Consider the following 17326-nt stretch of genomic DNA (forward strand, 5'->3'; position numbering starts at 1 on the left):
GTGTGTGCTGTGTCCCGTTGGTCACATCACGGCACGGATGGGCGCCCCGCTCCAAACCACCTTTCATGCGTGCATGATGAAAGATAATACCGATACTCTAGCGTTGATTTCAGATTGATTGTTGATCCAAGCGAGGAATGGCAACGTGTTTAGTGAATTCTAGGGGTGTAACGGTACACAAAAACCACGGTACGGTACGTACCTCGGTTTTGAAGTCAAGGTTCGGTACGGTTTTCGGTACAGTGGGGGAACGTTTGGCTTTCCATGTTCCACTCAGGGGTGATGTAGTGTGCAGTAACTAATTGTACTTGTAGGGCTGTCAACGAATATTCTATATTGAAATGAATAATCAAAAAAAATATTAATAATTATATTAGATTGTGAAAAGAACTGCCCCCGGTGGGCGGTCATTAGTGGTTAACATACCGTTGTATTCGTTCGGTACACTACACAGCCGTTCGGTACGGTACGGTACACACTGAAACTTGTTCGGTTCGGTACGTATACGTGTACCTTTACACCCCTAGTGAATTCCAATAAAACTCTGTTTTCGCGTCTTTTCCTGGGATTACTCAGAATCACTCAAACTATACTCATATTCACCACGGTATAAAACGGAAATGTACGGATGAATAAATTCTGTTTTTTGCATGTTGACTGGAAGAAACTCACTGACAATCGACAACGTTATTAGATCCATAGCTATAATATTTAATATAGTTTTTAGCACTGCAAACACGGCATTCTTCTCATTGAACATACCACTGGCACTGACGGCCCACAGTGCCCCCTGCTGACTGGCAGTCAATGACAGTCTGACAGTCTGACAAGAACAAGTTACAGGTTGAAAAAGCCCTCAGCTCGGAACTAGGCAAAATCTGCATATGGCTCGCCGACAACAAACTATCATTACACATGGGCAAAACAGAGTCCATTCTCTTCGGTTCAAATAACAAACTCAGCAAGACCGACGGCTTCTCGGTTACAGTGGGTGACAATATTATCACAAGGAAAGATGAAATTACCTACCTGGGTTCCATCCTAGAGGCTAATCTTTCCTGTGACAAAATGGCATCCAATGTAATAAAAAAAGTCAACCAACGAACGCGATTCTTGTACCGGATCTCCTCTCTGGTAAACAAGAATACCCTGAAGACTCTAGCAGGAGCACTCATTCAAGGGTACTACGACTATGCTTGCACCTCATGGTACCAAAGCACCTCAAAGGCACTAAAAAACAAATTACAAACATCTCAAAACAAGCTGGTCAGACTACTGCTTGACCTGACTCCTAGAACCCACCTCACCCCTGCCCACTTTGACAACCTAGGATGGCTTAGAGTAGACGGAAAGAGTACAGCAACTTGCAATGGGCCTGGTCTACAAGATACACTACGCGACCAAGGTACCCATGTACATGTCAAAATACTTCTCAAAGGTCAGTGAATACCACGATCACAACACCAGAGGGAGCTCCACAAATCATGTAAAACCCAGATTCGGCTCAAACAAGGGACTAAACACGTTTCGCAATTATGCCACATCAATGTGGAACGCCCTACCTAAAGCTGTAAAGGAATGTGAATCACTACCCACTTTCAAAAACACTCTCAAAAAACACCTACGTGAGACTGCAATTCGAAACTGGCCCCTACAAATGTCCTAACCTAGTTGTACAGTAAATGACCAAGTAAGGCTTTGTCAGTATTCCAATGTACAGTGTAAAATGTGTGTGTGTCCCCTACCCAACCCCCCCCCCCCCAACCCCCCCCCCCCCCCCCCCCCACCTCCAATGTACAGCCCTCACCCACCCACCCAACCCCACCCCACCCACCCAACCTCCTCCAATGTACAGTTTCTACGCCAAATGTATATACACTCTTTTTCTGGACACTTTTGTATCACAAACAGTACTGTATTTGCAAATCTGATATGTCATAAATGTATAGATGTAGCAGTACTGTCTATCTGTATGTCATATATGTTATGATGAATTGAAAATGGGGGACCCTGATGTAAACAAGACGAAAGTCTTTCTCTGGTCTGCATCCCCTTAACAATTGTATGTATTGAGCTGTACTGTACTGTACCCATTCTGCAATCTGTTAATAAACTTTTCAATCAATCAATCAATCAATCAATCAATGTGTTAAGGTAGAGGGGGGGGGGGGGGGGTTCCGTGGAGGCACTGGTGAGTGAGCAGGGAGACTTTGTACTACAACGTATGACGTATATCATGCCAGTTAGGGCAGTGGTTCCCAAAGTCGGGGTCGCGACCCAAAGGTGGGCCGCGAGCAGCCACGGGAGGGCCGCGAGATGATTTCCAAATTATTATTTTTTTGTCAGGTCACTGAACTTAGAAGCAGGCCAGGACAGTGTTTCTAGTTGTATTCTAAAATTCGATTCTATTGTATTCTAAAATGTGACTATATGGTTTTATATTAACTTAATAAATAAACAAAAACGAAAAATCTACTTATTTCAACGAACATTTCAAACTAAATAACAGATTATGCACATAAAACGCTGAAAACAACCGAAGCAACAATAGTATTTTAATGAGGCTATTATTATTATCATTATTATTTTGCAACAAGTTAGCCCTCTCATAAATAGCACATATAAATGAATAACTAACTTGAACTAACTTAATAGGATTGAAGTGATATTTGGCTTAAAAAATCGGTCGCATGGCAAAAAAAAAAAAAAAAAAGCCTGACGATGTGCATTGGGCCGCGGCTCTCTGACGCCTTATTTTCTGGGTCCCGGCCTGAAAAGTTTGGGAACCCCTGAGTTAGGGTACCTTGTGTTCACTGCACCCTGTGTATACTGTTTACTTTACTTTACTCATAGTATATATTCAGATTCAAATTCTTTATTGCCTGTATTTATTGTAACGTATAATATAACCAATAGGGCATACAGACCCTCATCTGCAGCTTTGTTTACACTATTTACTTTTTCGTATTTTTATATTCAGATAAAATTGTATTGCCTATATTTATGTCTTTCTACTATTACCCTGCCCATACCCCCCCTCTCCCCCATGCTGCTATGATGCCCAAATTTGACCAAGGGGAACAATAAAGGAATATTTTATCTTGTTGAAAAATCACGAACATTGGCCGATACAGATATATGTTGCCATCCCTATAGTATCTTTGTTCTGAGGTCGTCCCTGTGACATGACCTCTGTGTCATTAATGTCTTTTAAAGCCCATCTGTCCCTTTTTCCTGTTGATATACCAACAATCACTATGAATATGAAGATAGATACATAGTTCACGTAGTTTCTCAAGCATATAGTAGGTCAACTTCTAGCTGTGTTTTATAGTTGTGGTGGGAACAGACATTCTATAGGATTAAAATAATGTGTTAAGTATGACTCATCCCAGTCTCATTCACCCTTCTATGTTTGCACACAGCAACTGGTTGCCAGGTTTGTCTCTCTCATCCCCTTCCTGCCGGAGAGCGTTTCCTTCTCTGGTGTCTGTGACCTGTGGAGCACCTGTGACGTGAGTGAACCTACTCTCAGAGACATTGGGATTTTTGTAGGGGGAAATTGTGACTTTGGAATTATAAGGTTCTATTTTGGTCCAAGATTTGTAATCCGTAGCTCTACAAACAGGTCTGTGTGGCCGAGAAGATGTGAACACGTTAAACTACTCTGAACATAGATTGAGACTTTTAATTCCAAGCTCAGGTGATATCTAACTCTTCTTGTTTGTAGCAATTCCTCACCCTCCTTGCTGGTGACGAGGAAGAACATGCTGTACTGTTGTGCAACTACTTCCTGTCTATGGGCAAGAAGGCGTGGCTTATAATTGGCACTGCCATTCCTGAGGTAGGTAACAAAAGAAGATTGAGAGTTTTGGAGTTTCAGTTTCTTATTTGTTTCCTACTTTGTGATAAACTACTGACGGCATTTCACCTCACTTCTCTTTTGAACCTCAGTTGCGTTTAGCTGCAGCAGCACTAGTAAGTCCTCCCGGTTTCCTTTCCTATCTCCTAGGGGCCCACAGCCTACGTCCTGACCTCCGAGCAGAGCCGCTACCTCATCTGGAACCCCAGTACCGCTCAGTTCTACGGGCAGTATAACACCTTCTGCCCCCTACAGACGGTGGGCTGCCTGGTTACTGCTGACAACGTGAGTCAATATAGGTGCTGATACCTCTATGTGAAAGAAAAAAGGACACATTTTACGGGATGCTTATTCAATAATATACAGTATTTATTTTATAGTGGAATGTTGTATTGTACTGTGACCTTTGACCTTTTAGGTGTGGTTCAACATTCAAGAGTACACGTCTCCAATGAGGATGAGTTTTGACACCGGCAAAGCCAACCTGTGGAAGCCCTTCTTCTCTCGCTCCTACTCCCACCCTGGGCTGTCCAGTGTACAGGTGAGAGCAAGTTTTAACATAAAGATTGTCTTATATATGCTTATTTGTTATCTAAATCTTCTCCCCTGTCTCCTTACATGTTTTAGCCAGATGCGCTGGTTTATCGGCGTGCAGACAAAGCATCTGCTACAGACCTTCAGGACAGGCAAGTACTCCTCCCTCAAGCACCTTGTTGTGCAGTTTCTATAAGATGAGATTGGACCTTTATTCATCCCTGTGGGGAAATTCGGGTGTCAGCAACAGGAGAGGAGAGGTACAGACAGAATAATAAGATACAGATACAAATATAGTAAGAAATAATAAAGATAAAGGTCTGATCTGCACTGGATCTCTGAACAGGTGAGAAATTTTTTTTTTGTCTTAAATCATTGAGAGTTCAAATCTCAGCTGCAGACTGGGGTGAAATGGTTGGTCATTAAAGATTTAAACTATCCAAAGGATACTAATGTATTGAGTTTGAATGTACATTGCAAGATGTTCCATGTGTCAGGGTCACAGAAGCTATTTCCCAAGTTCAGTGTAAACTCTGGGGGTTTGAAGTGTAAGCCAATAATATGTATACTCTATACTATATTATAATAATAATAATAATAATAATAATAATAATAATAATAATAATAATAATAATAATAATAATAATAATAATAATAATAATAATAATAATAATAATAATTCATTAGATTTATATAGCGCTTTTCTAGACACTCAAAGCGCTCCCCACAATGTAGGGTGGAAATTGCCTCCTTCACCACCACTGGTAGCACCCAACCTTGGGCTATGCAGGTTCAATGGCTGCCATACACTGGCACCCGGGCACACATCACACTACACAATGGCTGAACGGCTCAGGAGACAGGGATTGATATCAGCCAATTAAGGGGAAGGGATGATTAGGTGGCCTTGATGTCAGAGACCTGATTCAGGAATTTGGCCAGGAACGTCGGGGATATATCACTATGTGCGTAATGTACAGCCCACCCTGGTATAATATGGACTCTATCCTAAATCAACCCCAGGCATAAATATATATATATACTGTAGCTAACCTAAGTCTACACTGTACAAATATACAAAACTCCACACTAAGTCTTAGTCTACACTGGTATAAATAAACAGATTATCAATAAATAGAAATGTGTGTATACAAATATGATTGGAGATGAGCTGAGGAAAATGTTGAAAATATGCTTTTACACCTGTCTGATGATAAATCTCCTGGTATTGATAACTTGGATGGTGAATACATATCTAAGCCATTAAGTCACATCTCCAATAAATGTTTAGAGCAAGGTGTGTGCCCCAAGATCTGGAAGGAAGCCAAGGTTATCCCATTACCTAAGGACAAAAGAAAAACCTTTGCTGGTTCCAACAGTCGACCCATAAGTCTCCTCCCAGTGTTAAGTAAAATAATAGAAACGATTTTATACACACAAATTCAAAACTACTTTTCAAGTAACAGTCTGATAACGAACTACCAACATGCATATAGAGATGGTCACTCTACAAGCACAGCACTTGCCCAAATGACCGACGACTGGTTTAAGAGCATGGATGATAGGAGGCTTGTTGGAGCAGTGATGTTAGACTTTAGCGCAGCTTTCGATGTGATCGATCATAGTCTGCTGTTGAACAAACTCAAATGCTATGGCTTTGGCTCTGTTGCTATGTGTTGGATGGAGACCTACCTGACTAGGAGAAGCCAGCGAGTCTTTTTCAATAGGAGCTTTTCTGAAAGTAAGGTGTTGCAGTGTGGGGTCCCACAGGAAGTTTGCTTGGGCCTTTGCTATACTCAATATTCACAAACGACCTCCCTTATGTATTAAATAAATCTAGTGTAATCATGTATGCTGATTGCTGATGATTTGACAATGTACAGTACAGCATCAACATGTAGTGAGTTAAACAATATACTTAAAATAGAGCTTAAAGAATCAAGAAGAATCAAGAGGTTTATTTGTCACATACATACCAGGGCATACAGTGACATGCGGGTGGTCTTGCCCGCATTGATTGTGCAAAATACAATAATAAAATAGGCATAGAAAAAATAAAATATATAAGACACAAGATATGCATGGTAAAAAAAAAGACATGCTAGGTTCCTGAGAAACTGGTTCTTATATACACTACTATGCAATATACAATTTACAATGTTAACTCTTACTGTATCTAAACTATACAGTACCTCCTTCTTTTAAAGTGTTTCTAAAGATTCAATACATTTTTTTTGTATCTCTTTCTCCGATTTTTCTCTGTTTTCTCCCCATCCCAATTTAGTCGTTGTGCCAATTCCCCCCCCTCCCCTACCTCGTTGTTGTGCGCATGTTCTCCTACTGGTCGGTACAAGGGAACCCTGAAGTATCCGCACGCTTCCTCCGACACGTGCAGCGACAGCCAGTGGCTCTCTTCTCACCTGGCAGCGAGGGCTCTCATTGGTGAAGTGTAACGCGTGGGAGGTCACGCTGCTTTCCTCAAGTCCTGCCTCCGCTGAGCAAGCGCCCAGACCTGACCTGTAGGTGTCGCTGTCCACAACGCCAGTTTCCCACCCACGGCTTCCCTCCCCCTAACCCAGCCAAACGAGTTAGTATAGCGATCAGCCCAAGCCAAGGCAATGCTGACTCCGGGAGTCGAGACCGCAGCCTCTTGCATTGGTGACGAGCGCAATCTCCGCTACGCCACCTGACCGCCTAAAATATTCTATTTTTAAAGTGACATTTTGTTTGAAGTGATTTTTTTTGCGGTTGCCGCATGAGTGGTGTGTGTGTGTCTGTGTGTGCTCATGTGTATTTGTCAGTGGAGAGTTCAGTGTTCAGTGTTCTGATGGCCTGGGGGACAGAGCATGTGAGCGGCGCGGCGTGAGAGCGGCGCGGGGAGCGGAGTGGGCGGTTTTGACGTGAGCGACGGAGTGGGCTTGCCTGATCACAGCAGCTTAAACAGGCTGTTGTTGGGGTGGTGAGGGTCTTTCATAATTCTGCAGGCTCTGGATTTGCACCTCCTGTTATATAAGTCCTGCAGGGGTGGTAGTGCAATACCCGTAGTATGCTCAGCTGAGTGCACCACTCTCTGGAGTGCCTTCCTGTCCTGTGCCGTGCTGTTTCCAAACCAGGCAGTGATGTTTCCAGTCAGAATGCTCTCTACAGCCCCGGAGTAGAAGGAGTGGAGTATCTTCCCCGATACTCTGAACTTCCTTAGTTGTCTCAGGTGATAGAGGCGCTGTTTTGCCTTTTTCACCACAGAATCTATATGTGTAGACCATGTCAGGTCCTCTGTGATGTGGACTCCCAGGTACTTGAAACTGCTCACCCTGTCCATGATAGCCCTTGTCCAGCCTCTCAAAGCATTTCATGACCACAGAGGTGAGTGCCACCGGTCTGTAGTCATTCAGGCTTGTTGGAGAGGAGTGTTTTGGCACAGGGATTATGGTTGACATCTTGAAGCAGGCAGGGACCACGGACTCAGCCAGAGATATATTGAATATGGATGTAAATACTGGGGCCAGCTGGTTTGCACAGGACTTAAGTATTCATCCTGTTATCCCATCTGGGCCAGCCGCTTTCCGAGTATTTATACCCTTAAACATCAATCTCACGCTGTGTTCCGTCAATGAGAGTGCCCCCCCCCCCCGTGGATGAGCCCCCCCTTCCCGCGGCAGCCGGCGCGTCAGTGACGTCATTAGCCGGTGAGCTAACATCGCCACTGCTCGCTCCAAACCTGGCGTAAAAGGAGTTTATTTCATCCGCAAGAGAGGCGTCGGCACTCACTATTGAGGGGGGACTGACTTTATAATCATTTATCGTTTTGAGGGGGGACTGATTTTATAATCATTTATCGTTTTGAGGGGGGACTGACTTTATAATCAGTTATTGTTTGTACTCCCCGCCATAAGCCTCTCGTGTGTCGTTCTGTGCCATCTGTGTCTCCATCTTGTTCGCATATTGCCATTTAGCAGCCTGCACCTCCTTGCGTAGCATATAGGCTGCTACCTTAGACTCTTCCATACTTCCCGATGCTCGGCCCGAGTTGTAAGCAGCGGTACGAGCATTCAGGGCCACTCGGATGGAATTGTCCACCCACGGTTTCTGGTTTGGGAAAACCTGCACCTTCTTTGTGGGGACAATACCGTCAGCTAATGTTGCTACAAAGCTAACAACAACATCAGCGTATTCACTGACGTCACTGGAGCTCGACTGTATCATCCCCCAGTCTACGCCCCCCAGTGCGTCCGGTAGCGTGGCCTCTGAGCTCTCGGACCACTGCTTCACCTCTCGCGACACAACAGGCTCGTTGTTTATAGCTTGGTAAAAGAAATATGGCGTTGTGATCTGATTTACCTAGCGGAGGCGCTGGTACTGCCTTATAGCCCTGTTTGAAAGGGGTGTAGCAGTGATCCAATGTGCCCCCCCCCCCTAGTTGTGCATTTGATGTGTTGGAAAAAGTTTGGCATCACTTTTTTCAAGTTAGCCTTGTTGGAAGTCACCGGCTACGATCATAGCCGCGTCCGGATGTTTGTTTTGGTGTTGATTCAAATAGTCCTGTAGGTCGGCCAGAGCTCTGGCGGTGTCGGCTTGCGGTGGAATGTAAACTGCAGTTGTTATGATGGCTGTGAATTCCCGGGGGAGATAGAACGGGTGACAAAGGATGGACAAATGTTCAAGGTCCGGCGAGCAGGAGCGGGAAAGAATAAAAAAATTAAAAAAAAGCCATAACAGACTGGGTCAACAATAACAAACTGGTACTCAACATTGCAAAAACAAAAGCAATGGTGTTCGGATCCAGGCACATATTAAGCAGCGATCCACAATTAAGCCTGACTCTGGCTGGTCGGCCAGTGGAACAGGTAAAAGAGGCTAAGTTGCTTGGCATGGTTCTTGATTCTGGTTTAATGTGGACAAAGCAAATTGACAGTATCATAACAAAAATAGGAAGGAGCAAGAGACAAGAAAATGCACAAAGTATTTAACACCAACCACTTTGAAAGAAGTCATCCAGGCTCTGGTTTTGTCACATCTTGAGTACTGTCCCGTCATATGGTCATCAGCAGCAAAAACACATATACAGAAACTACAAATAGCTCAAAATAAGGCTGCCAGACTAGCTCTCCACTGTCCAAAGCGCACTAACATTGGAGTTATGCACAGAAATGTATCATGGCTTCCGGTTGAGAAACGTCTGCAATCCTGTCTCATTACTTTTCTCAGAAATGTTCAAGTAAAAAAAAAAAAAAAAAAAAAAGTATGATCATATAGTTTACATAAGAGAAGAACATGACCATATGACCAGACAAGCTACGTCAGGCCATCTAATGGCACCTAAACCCAGAACAAATCTACTAAAATCTTCTGTGACTTAGGGCCCTTTCTCACTCACCATTCGGGGTCGAATCAGCGCCGGGTCGCACCAGAAAAGGGTGTGTCCGTCTGAGTGAGAACGCTCCCCCCCTGTCCCCGTCCCCCGCTGATTTGTCCCCGGGGGCGCTGAACCTGGACCGCTGAAATAGGTGGTTCCTGGTGCGCGCCAGTGGGAGCGGGGGCTTGGTGTACAAGCTTGTACCAAAACACGGGAGGCTTCTGTATCAACTTGCTGACACACACAGCGTCGTTACTGTAATGCTTCATGCTTGCTTGAATTTTGGGCAGATAAAAACACACAGCAACAACTGGACAATACCCACAAAAACGATATTTATGGGCAATTTGCGAGTTCAGACCTCAACCAAAACAAGCATGTGGAGCCTCACAGCTCATTGGATGAAAACATTAAGCCACGTTACAAAGCACAACACTTCCCTGGCTCGCATTAGGCCTGGCAATTTTGTTTGCCATTGCTATGTCTATACATTGGTTTCTTGTTCGAATGCATTTATTTCTATTAGACCAGTGGTGCCCAACCAGTCGGCCGTGGTCAACCAGTAGATCAATGACATTCAATATAATTGATGCGAGCAATGTTACTAGTAATAGGGTAAGCTACATTACATTTACATTTAGTCATTTAGCTGACGCTTTTATCCAAAGCGACTTACAAGTTCTGTACGACAAGACAGCAAGAAGGGTACAACTCTATCAGCTGAGTAACAATGTTTATCAAAGTGTTGCGTGTTACAATGTAAATGTAAATGTACAGTGTAGATTAGTTTATTAGGACAAGTGCATGACAGTAAGGTTAGTCAGGGTTAGATTTTTTTTTTTTTTTTTATTATCATTTCAGATAATGGTTGAAGAAGTGAGTTTTTAGTCGACGGCGAAATATTGGACGGGATTCGGCTGTCCTGACTGGGGTGGGTAGTTCATTCCACCATTGTGGGGCAAGAACTGAGAATAGGCGGCTTCTCTTTGATGACCCTCCGGGAGCTTGGATAGGAGTAGGTCTGAGACGGCCAGAAGATGCAGAGCGTAGGGGTCTTGAGGGTGTGTAGTTAGAGACCATTGACCGGAGGTAGGCGGGAGCGGTTCCCTTTGCCGCACAGTATGCTAGGTCGAGGGCCTTGAAGCGGATACGTGCAGCAATGGGGAGCCAGTGCAGGTCCCTAAGAAGTGGGGTGACATAGGCCGACTTCGGTAGGTTTGAGATCAGGCGGGCCGCTGCGTTTTGAATGAGTTGAAGAGGCTTGGTGGCAGTGGCCGGGAGGCCAGCTAGCAGTGCGTTGCAGTAGTCGAGGCGGGAGAGGACTGTTGATTGGACAAGGAGTTGGGTGGCTTCTTTTGTCAGGAAGGGGCGGATCCTTCTGACATTGCTCAGGAGGAATCTGCAGGTTCTGGTTGTGATGGAGAGGTCGGTCGGGGGAGGATTTGGCCGGCAGGTGGAGCAATTCTGTTTAGCTTAGGTTCAGTTTGAGGTGGTTGGTCGTCATCCAGGCGGAGATGTCGGACATACAGGCCGAGATCCGCTCAGAGACGTGGATATCTGAGGGAGGGAAGGAGAGGATGAGTTGAGTATCATCGGCATAACAATGATATGAGAAGCCATGAGACGTGATAATGTTACCCAGTGATTTAGTGTAGAGGGAGAAGAGAAGGGGTCCTAGGACCGAGCCCTGGGGGACACCCGTCCGCAGGGGGGCGGGTGGCCGACAGAGTCCCTCTCCATGACACTTGGTAGGAGCGGTCGTTGAGGTATGATGTCAGCCATGTCAGCGCAGATCCAGCCACTCCCATTCCTGCGAGGGCCGCGAGGAGGATCTGATGGTTGACTGTGTCGAAGGCTGCAGATAGATCTAGGAGAATCAGGACAGAGGAGAGGCCTCTGGCTTGTTTTAGGGAGGTGGGGACCACCCCCGAGTTGAGTGAGGAGTTGATGGTTGCAGTTAGGAATGGGAAGATGTCCGGTGCTATGGTCTGGAGGAGTGGGGAGGGTAGCTGGTCCAGCTGGCATGTAGTCGGACGGTTCGACGTTAGCCGTTAGCTTAGCGTTAGCGTTTGTCATTGCTATGTCTACTATACTTTCTTGTTCGAATGCATTTATTTCTATAGACCAGTGGTGCCCAACCAGTCGGCCATGATCGACCGGTATATCAATGACATTCAATATAATTGATGCACGCAATGTTACTAGTAATAGGCTAAGCTAACTAGCATTAGCCGTTAGCTTAGCGTTATCGTTAACCCTGCAAAACGCTCAAAAGCGGACTCCACAACACCAGTTCCATTCGTGAGAAAAGGGGGGTGGGTTATATTGACAAGGCTTGACAACAGAGGTTCAAATATAACTTCATATTTATTGGTTATTTGTTTATTTTATATCAGCATCCAGTCTCCACCGCCGTGTTAACACTATGATCGCCGCGGACGAGTTAAGACGTCATTCCGAGCCATGCTCATTCTGCCGAAGACGCCGTAACTCGTCTTTGATGTCAATATTTCAAAAATCTGTCATCGAAATCATATTTCCTTTCCGGAGCCCTGAGACACACTGGTGATCTCCTCTCAACTCTCTAGCGGTTCAAGAGCGCCATCTGGTGGCCGATCGGCAGATCGCCAACCGGATATTAACCTTTGAACCGGTAGTACTCATCCATATGTGGTCCGGCCACTCGCTATAGCTCCCGCGACTCCATCTTGAAACACTGGATAATAGATCGCTCGCCCTAACTCAATAAACAACGTTATTTGGATGTATATACTATTATACAACCTGGAAATGGATCGGGCATTTCTACATCCCATAATAGAAAAAAATCTGTTCCACGCTCATCTGCCAGCGGCGCGAGGAAGCCACGGTAAGATTCAGCGTTATTCTCTAACGTATTCTATACTAACTGATCTGATGAACATATGACCCACTCTGGATTTTTTTTTTAGTAGTACACGATCACTCTATCTGGATTCTTCTTTAAAATGCCCATCCCTAGTTACAACTAGATGATCCAGGAGATACCACCTATATTAAAGAAAAATGGGAGTTGGAAGCTAATGTGATCATAGAAAATTATGAATGGGAGGACAGTCATTCAAGCAATCATAAGATCACAAATAGCCCTATGTGGAAGGACTGGAAAGTCAAGGTCAGGTACTTTAGGACTCCTCAAGTTCTCTCCGGATTTGTTGGTGGGTCCTCACCACTATGTTGGAGAGGATGTGGAATGATTGGAGATCATACACATATTTTCTGGGACTGTCAAAGTGCAGACATTTTGGGTGAATATCAAAAACGAGATTAAAACCATTCTAGATCTTGACTTACCTCTGAATCCATCGCACTATATCTTGGGATGTATACCGAAAGGCACATACTATGGGGATATGTTGTACATCTTGAGAGTGTTACTGTTAACAGCAAGGAAAATGATAATTATGGCATGGTTACAAAATCAACCACCTACAGTCAAACAATGGACCAAGAGATTGAGACAGATGTATACAATGGAAGAAATTGTATACAATGCACAATTGCAACTGAAAAAAGATATGTTTATGCAGAGATGGTCACTTGTAACTTTGTACCTGGATACACACTAACATGAGTCTGACCTACCTCCCTCTCTCTTTTTCATTTATTTTCCTATGTCCTTTAAAAAAAAATATTTATAAATGTTTCCTCCCCTGGGTTGTTTATGAGGCGTACTCGGTTTATACTGGTTATTTTTTTATGCTGAATATTTTGAAAACAAATTGAATAAGCTGGAAGCGCTTGAGTGGCGAATGTCATTGGCTATGTGAATCAAGTATATACTGTATGATCAATGCAACGTGATGTTCACTATGACACAAAATAAAATAATAATAAAAAAGGAGATGTGAATAGATTAATGAATTATATGTACGAAGTGCGCCAGAGTCCGTGCAGGGTTTAGTAGTTGGATCAGTTCTAGCTAATCGTGGTATAGCTAATCACTGCAACAGTATAAAACTACTGCATATGTGATATGTTTGCCCTCCTTGGTCTCCATAGAATTGATAAGATCCTGAAGGAGAAGATCATGGAATGGCGCCCTCGTCAACCGACCCGCTGGAACCGCTACTGTACCTCCACCCTGCGCCACTTCCTGCCCATGCTGGAGCTGAGCGGCGGACGGGACGTGGCAGACGAACACCGCCTGGAGCTACAGAATCTCCTGGGGGACTACAGGGTGAGTCTGGTCTTACAGAACCTCCTGGGGGACTACAGAGTGAGTCTGGTCTTACAGAACCTCCTGGGGGACTACAGTCTGGTCTTACAGAACCTCCTGGTGGGCTAGTCTGGTCTTACAGAACCTCCTGGTGGACTAGTCTGGTTTTACAGAACCTCCTGGGAGACTACAGTCTGGTCTTACAGAACCTCCTGGTGGACTAGTCTGGTCTTACAGAACCTCCTGGGGATTGCAGGCTGGAAAGGAACCAAACCTGAGCATGACATACTGCAAGTGTGGCCGCTGTGTGACTATGGTCAATGTCCTGGGGAGGATCAATAAAAGAAGGGCGGGTCATCACGTCAGAATACCAGTGTCGCAAACAAAGGTCTGATGACCAAACAAATTATACCTGGAGCGGGCTGTTGTGAAGCCAGCCCGTCCAGTGCGTGCTTTAAGCACAGGTCCCGGTAGGTAAGAAATAATAAAGCGCTTTTCAAAAGTAAATGATATTTATTGTAACGGGGAATGAAACCCACAACAACACAAACAGGGATAAGGTATGGGAGAACAAATGGGAATATATTACAATAAACACGAACAGCAAAGTAAGCACAAGTATCAGCAACAAGGGCAACACAATATATATATTTATTACATGGCGTTTTCACATTCGCCGAAATGCTTGCTTGTGATTAGTCAATAGCGCGTGTCAGAGGTCAGTTATCAGACAATAATGACCGCTGTGGGACAATAATGACCGCTGTGCGCAGCTGTTCGCAATCAAGCCCACAATAATGACCGCTGTGCGCAGCTGTTCGCAATCAAGCCCACTGACATCAGTGCAAACTGCCGGCTGCCGGGGAAGCTGCTGGGGGGCGGAGCGACGAGCACTCAGCGGAGCCAGAACCAGTGTTACTGTTGCGAGTCGATGTAAAATGAATTAGGTATATTGTTAGTAAGTTAGCCATGTAATAAGCGGGATAATGTATAGCTATACTCGATCATTGTCGCAAAATAATTGACCTTCACTGACGTTTAAAACACCTCGCCGAGGCGGCTCGGTATTTTAAACTGTGTCGGTCAATTATTTTGCGACAATGACCTCGTAGCTATACATTATCCCTTACATATATATAGTTCCACTTAAATGAAACAGTGGCAAATGGCAGAGGAGCCAACAATATATATACTTCCACACAATAGTGGCAAGATGGCACAGAGGCCAACAATATATGTACTTCCACACAATAGTGGCAAGATGGCACAGAGGCCAACAATATACATAAAATCCCACACAGGTAATTCACACAAAGTGGCAATAACAGGCAACCTCACATTCCACTCGGGTCAGTGGCAATGACACAATGAGTCGCCCGGATGTGTGGCACATGCCAGGCTTTAACCACCCGTCTACAGAGGCTGATTGCCCGCAGCTGCCACTCCTCAGGCAATCAGCACAATCAGAAATACGGGCGGCACCTGGCAAAGGGAGAAAGAAAAAGGGGTAAATACAAAGATGACACACACCATATACAAATAACAAATACCACAACTACTTACCTATACTAACCTGATGTTTACATGGTGTTAAAAATATGGTAATAATGATAATGACCAACCCACATACGTCACACCAGAGTTCTGTGCTCTGCTTGGTGTCAGTTCTATTGAAGCCTGTATTAAAATTCTAAATATACCAGCTATATCAAATGTTAGTTAACAATGCAACAAATTGCAGACGATTCTGACATCTGAGGTAATAACCTGTTTAAATTATCATGAACAAGGAGATGGCTGATCCAATTCAACTCAATGTCTGCCAAACTGAACGTTTCCACACTTGCGGTCAAAAGCTACACAGTGACATCTTCTTCTTCTTCTTCTTATTGTGGTTTAACGGCGGCCGGCCACCATTCGTTTGGGGCATTACCGCCATCTTCTGGAATCCATTACCTCCTACAATGTCCATTTTACTTCCCCATCATGAAGTGCAGCTAATGCTGCTCCTCCCTGACTGAGCCCCCCTCTGTGAGACACTCCTTGCCTCCTATGGGCTGACTCTGGACTTCTTGGTTATTCACAATCCCCTTCTCTAATTCTCTAACCACTTCCTCCCATGTCAGACCATCCATGCCCAAGTGTTGAACTGCCACTCTAACAATCTTAATCCTCTCCGTTCTGCCCTTAACCAAAGCCGTAGCATTAACTACTCCTGCCACAAAGGCCACAATATTCAATTTATCCTCCCACACCCTCTCTTTATCCTCCTGTACCACCCTTTCTGCCAAATGCCCTTCTCTAAACCCCTGTTCCTTATCTTGATTTCCCCGTCCTACCCTCCTAGCCGCCTCTGCATATGACATCCTACCTTCCCTTCTCACCTTTTGAATCACTACCTCTCTTTTCATCACCTCACAACCCCTATACGCTACACTATGCTCCTCACCACAACTACAACACTTCGGCACCACTCCCTCTCCACACTTCCCATAGTCATGTTCCCCGCTACACCTTGCACACCTCTGCTTCTTCCTACACGTAATGGCTATATGCCCAAACTCTTGGCACTTATAACATCTCAGTGGATTCTGAACAAACTCTGTAACCCTAAACACCATATATCCTACAAACACCTCATTAGGAACAACCTCACCTTCAAACTGAATCACTACTGTCTCCGTCTCTGTCTTATCTGCTCCTCTCTTCATCCTTTCTGCACTTTTAACTTTCCCATTACATGTGTCACTTTAAATCTCCCACCAGCTGCTCTATGTTAACCTCGACCGGAATCCCAGCTACCACCCCCTTACACCCACCCTCCCTCTTCTCCCCTACTCTTACTACTTTACATATACTAACTTTACAAATGCTCCTCATTTTCCTAGCCTTCTCCACCTGCTCTACACTTACACACCCTACAATCAGATTCCCATCTCCCAAAACTCTTGCATGCTTTACCTCACCTAATTGCTCTTCTATGAGTTCGGATAACTCCCTCAGCCTTAATTTTCTAACTCCCCCCTCTCCCTCAAATCTAACCACTATATTAATCACTTCTGTAATATCATTTCCTCTACCCTCACCATCTGGAATGGTCTGGATGCGAATATAAAATTAAGCAAAAATATCAATACATTTAAAGGTAGCTATAAACAAGCACTTATGGACACATATAAGAGAGAGGAGCTTGAGCAGTAATGTGACTGCCTATTATTTTTTCTCATTTGGATATATAAAAAACTACTTTTATTTTATTTTTTATTTATTTTTTTAATTAAATTATAATGTCAAATATTGTAAGGAAGGGGCAGGGCTTGATAAGTTGTTTTACTTCCCCCTGTTCCTTCTCGAACACTTATTGTATGGAAATAGTCTT

At 44.3% G+C, this 17326-nt stretch overlaps 1 protein-coding gene across 2 annotated transcripts in view; it reads left to right on the top strand.

The window, feature by feature from the left end:
* The window catches only part of cc2d2a (coiled-coil and C2 domain containing 2A), a 71805-nt gene that overhangs the window by 53087 nt on the left and 1392 nt on the right, over positions 1–17326 (top strand). For both annotated transcript variants that reach the window (XM_084307563.1, XM_084307564.1), the window contains 6 exons: positions 3426–3515; positions 3731–3844; positions 4013–4147; positions 4281–4403; positions 4490–4548; positions 13791–13968. In XM_084307563.1, coding sequence (XP_084163689.1) covers positions 3426–3515; positions 3731–3844; positions 4013–4147; positions 4281–4403; positions 4490–4548; positions 13791–13968 — 699 coding nt within the window. The remainder of the gene's footprint in view (positions 1–3425; positions 3516–3730; positions 3845–4012; positions 4148–4280; positions 4404–4489; positions 4549–13790; positions 13969–17326) is intronic.

Source organism: Notolepis coatsorum (genome assembly GCF_963971535.1).
Source record: "Notolepis coatsorum genome assembly, chromosome: 2".
NCBI lineage: Eukaryota > Metazoa > Chordata > Actinopteri > Aulopiformes > Paralepididae > Notolepis > Notolepis coatsorum.